The sequence below is a fragment of the Camelus dromedarius genome, chromosome 12 (genome assembly GCF_036321535.1).
Source record: "Camelus dromedarius isolate mCamDro1 chromosome 12, mCamDro1.pat, whole genome shotgun sequence".
NCBI lineage: Eukaryota > Metazoa > Chordata > Mammalia > Artiodactyla > Camelidae > Camelus > Camelus dromedarius.
The window spans coordinates 46,370,878-46,374,295 of record NC_087447.1 but is presented as its reverse complement, the minus strand read 5'-3'; the positions used below and the strand labels follow the sequence as shown (position 1 = coordinate 46,374,295).

The 3,418-nt window shown below is 39.5% G+C and overlaps 1 protein-coding gene across 1 annotated transcript; it reads right to left on the bottom strand.

Annotated features, from left to right (window-relative positions):
* Positions 1-692: 692 nt before the first annotated feature.
* LOC105098072 (olfactory receptor 52B4-like) lies at positions 693-1,637 on the bottom strand. Its single transcript, XM_010990690.1, is given in 1 exon segment — positions 693-1,637. A coding segment is annotated over 1 exon segment (945 nt).
* Positions 1,638-3,418: the final 1,781 nt, after the last annotated feature.

Here is a 3,418-nt window from a genome sequence, read left to right as displayed (position 1 = left end):
TAAGTGAGAAGCTTCAAGAATGAGAGAGCGTTTGTGTCAAATATTTCTCACGTGTCATGTGAGGTACAGAATGAAGATTGACCATTGGATCCAGCAGCGTGGAAGTCACTGTGACATGCGTGCAATGGCAAAGGGAAAATGCCTGATTGTTGTGAGATTCAAAAGGAAACAGAGGGAAAAGTATTGAATCCTGAATGTATAGACAACTCTTTTAAGGTGTTTTTCTGTGATGGAGGGAGAGAGAAAGGAGAAGGAGAAGAGAAGGAGAAGGGGAAAGTAGTTGGAGGAAAGGGGTAAGGCTACAAGGGAATGTGGATGCCAGAGATTTTTGCATGTTTGACTTCCTTCCCTTCCTCCCTCCGTCCTTCCCTTCTTTCCTGTAGGATAAATAGCAGAATTATGTGGATAGAGGTGAGCCTGTGAAAAAGAAAACTTTGTGATAGAGCAGACAGTGGGAAGAATATATAGAGCAATGTCTCGAGGTAGGTAAATGGAATGAGGACTACTTCACCACATCAAGGCACAGAACAAACCAGGAAAGATTAGTCTAGCAATTATCCATAATTCATCTCTTTCCAAACGCCTATCTAGAGCTATCGACTAGCAATGAATTAAAAAGGTGAACTCATTTGTTTCTCAGACTCTGAGTGAGAAATGTGGAGAAAACAGTACTTTTGCCTCCATTCTGAAAGTCATACCTTTTTTGAAAACAAAACTTGAGTCACCTGGTCCTGGATCTGTTTGGTTTTGATCCCATAAATGATGGGATTCAGCATAGGAGGAGCCAGAATGCAGACATTGCCCAGCAGAGAGTGAATATGGAGTGGGATATGGTGTCCAAACCTCTGAGTAAGTGTTGTGAAGATGGCAGGCCCATAAAAGAGAATGATGACGCAGACATGGGAGCCACATGTGTTGAAAGCTTTGTGGCGAGCATCTTGAGAAGGGATGCAGAGAACAGCATGGAGAATAAGCATATATGAAATGAAAATTAGCACAACATCTAAGGTCACTGTGGACATTAGGACAAAAGACCCATACCAGATGTTTACTCATATGTCATCACAGGAAACACGGGCCAAGACAATGTGCTTACAAGCCGTGTGTAGAAGAATGTTATTTCTGCAAAAAGTCAGTATTTTCAGAAGAAATATTATGGGGAAAATTGTAGCATAACTTCTCAGGAATATAGTCACACCAATTTTCCCTATCAGTGCATGTGTAAGAATAGTGGTGTATCTCAGTGGGTAGCATATGGCAATGTAGCAGTCAAACGCCATCACCAGTAAGATCCCTGACTCAGAGATGAAGGTGGAATGGATAAAGAAAAGCTGAGTGATGCAGCAATCCAGGGAGATCTCCCCAGCATGGAACCAGAAGATGGCCAAGGCCTGAGGTGCTGTGCACGTGGAGAGGACAAGGTCTGCTCCGGCCAGCATGCAGAGGAAGAGGTACATGGGCTCGTGGAGGCTGCGCTTCGTGAGGATAATGCTGATGAGCAGACTGTTCCCAAGCAGGGTGATGGTATAGGAAATGAAGAAGGGGATGGAAATCCACAAATGCTGGTCCTCAAGGCCGGGGATGCCCAGCAAGCGGAAGACTGTGTGGCTAACACCAATGTGGTTTAAGGTCGTCATACCTGGAGCAGATGACCTGGGACCTCACTTTCTGTTTATAGACACAGTTCAACTTTTAGACTGTACTCAGAGCTTATGGCACCTACCTGATTCGTTTCCATAGGGGTGATGGAAACATAGGGTTAAGAATTGCATATCATCTGCTTTTTTTTTTTTTAATGAGGTAACAATCTTAGAGGGAAGATGGACATTTATATATCTAACTAAATTAATATGTTAAGAGAACATATTAGTTGTACAAGGGAAAACTCCTGTGGGAACCTGATGGAATGGATAATTCAGTCTATTTGGCTGTTGGATGTCATTGGATGGATATAAATTAGGGGGAGGATGGGATGAAGTTATTTGGGAATTTAAGGATAAACTGTTGTCATACAAATATTTAATGCATTTAAAACAGTTTGCACCCCTGTGTGATTGTGTGATTACATCTATCACACAATGGTAAGAAAGAAACAAAAGTATTTTGGCTCTGATTACAAGTTAAGGGATTTGGTGCTATCGTGGGAGGAGTTAGTTGATCACTGCGTTTTTAAATTATAGAGCATTAGATATCATTCTACTTAGTGCCAGAGAAACATCTTAATATTCTCAAACATCTACTTTAGTCCCCATAACCCTCTAGTGTAGATGGGGTACTCTCCTTTTCCTTCCTAAAAGTTTACACCATGCCAGTAAAAAACTTACTCACCTGCCCCAAATGCAGTCTTCATAGCCTAGAATGTGAGGACTCAAGGAGGACTCAGAGTGTTGGGTACCAGGGAGCAGGGATTTTTATGCATTTTCCTGAAGACTCCAGGGGAAGCTAATCCCCCAGGAAACCCGGATTCAGAGCTGTGTTTCCAACAGCACCCCCTCCATTGCATACACATGGGTCACTTTATTATGGCTCTCCATGTCTGTCAACACCATCCTCTCCTCCATAACTCCATCCTCGGATTGGGTGTGCACATATATTATTTCCAATAAATAGAATGTTTATGTCATTACACTAAATATTCCTGTTTTCATTTGAATGAGAATTGGTAACTATGAATCCTATCTTATATTGGTACAAATAAATTAACCACCAAGTATTTAGATTTAAAAAAATACTTATTCCTAATGGTTTTCTTTATAATTTTGACAAATTTTAAATGAAATTTGTTTCTTATTTTCATATCATTTCATATTCTAGAAACTGAAGTAATGGATTTTAATTGCTAATGAGAAAATTTTAATGTCTTCATTAAAATTTCAGTCTGTTATGTACTTATGTGAGTCAGGGCATAATGAAGAAATAATCTCTTTGCTCCTCTCTTTTGGCTGCCAGCAAATCTACAAGTAAATGCTTAGTTTGCACATTTCCCTATAGCTTTTTGCTGGTAATATATCTCCACACTTTAAAATATTCTCTGTTTTTCTTCATTCATTTAGCCCAAATAAGTGCTTATGTATATATTTGTAAAGAAGAGACTGCTATGTGTGTGTGCATATGATGATAAATTCATAGATTTCTATTTAAAATGGTGGAATGAGCTTATTCAGGAAGACTCCCTGCCTGCTTAACTTACGGAAGTGTTCGATAAAACTAGTTTCCCATTAAATGCTTATTTAGAGATAATGAAAACACGGAAGAGTTACTTAAATATAAATTCCAATAAAACTTTCTTATAGATTCAGCCATTATTAACATTTGGCCACATTTCCCTCTCTGCCCTCTCTCTCTCATTGTTCTTAGTCTAAATTTTTGCTGTATCATTTGAGTAAAATATGCAGAGATCATGAGCCTTCATCTCTAA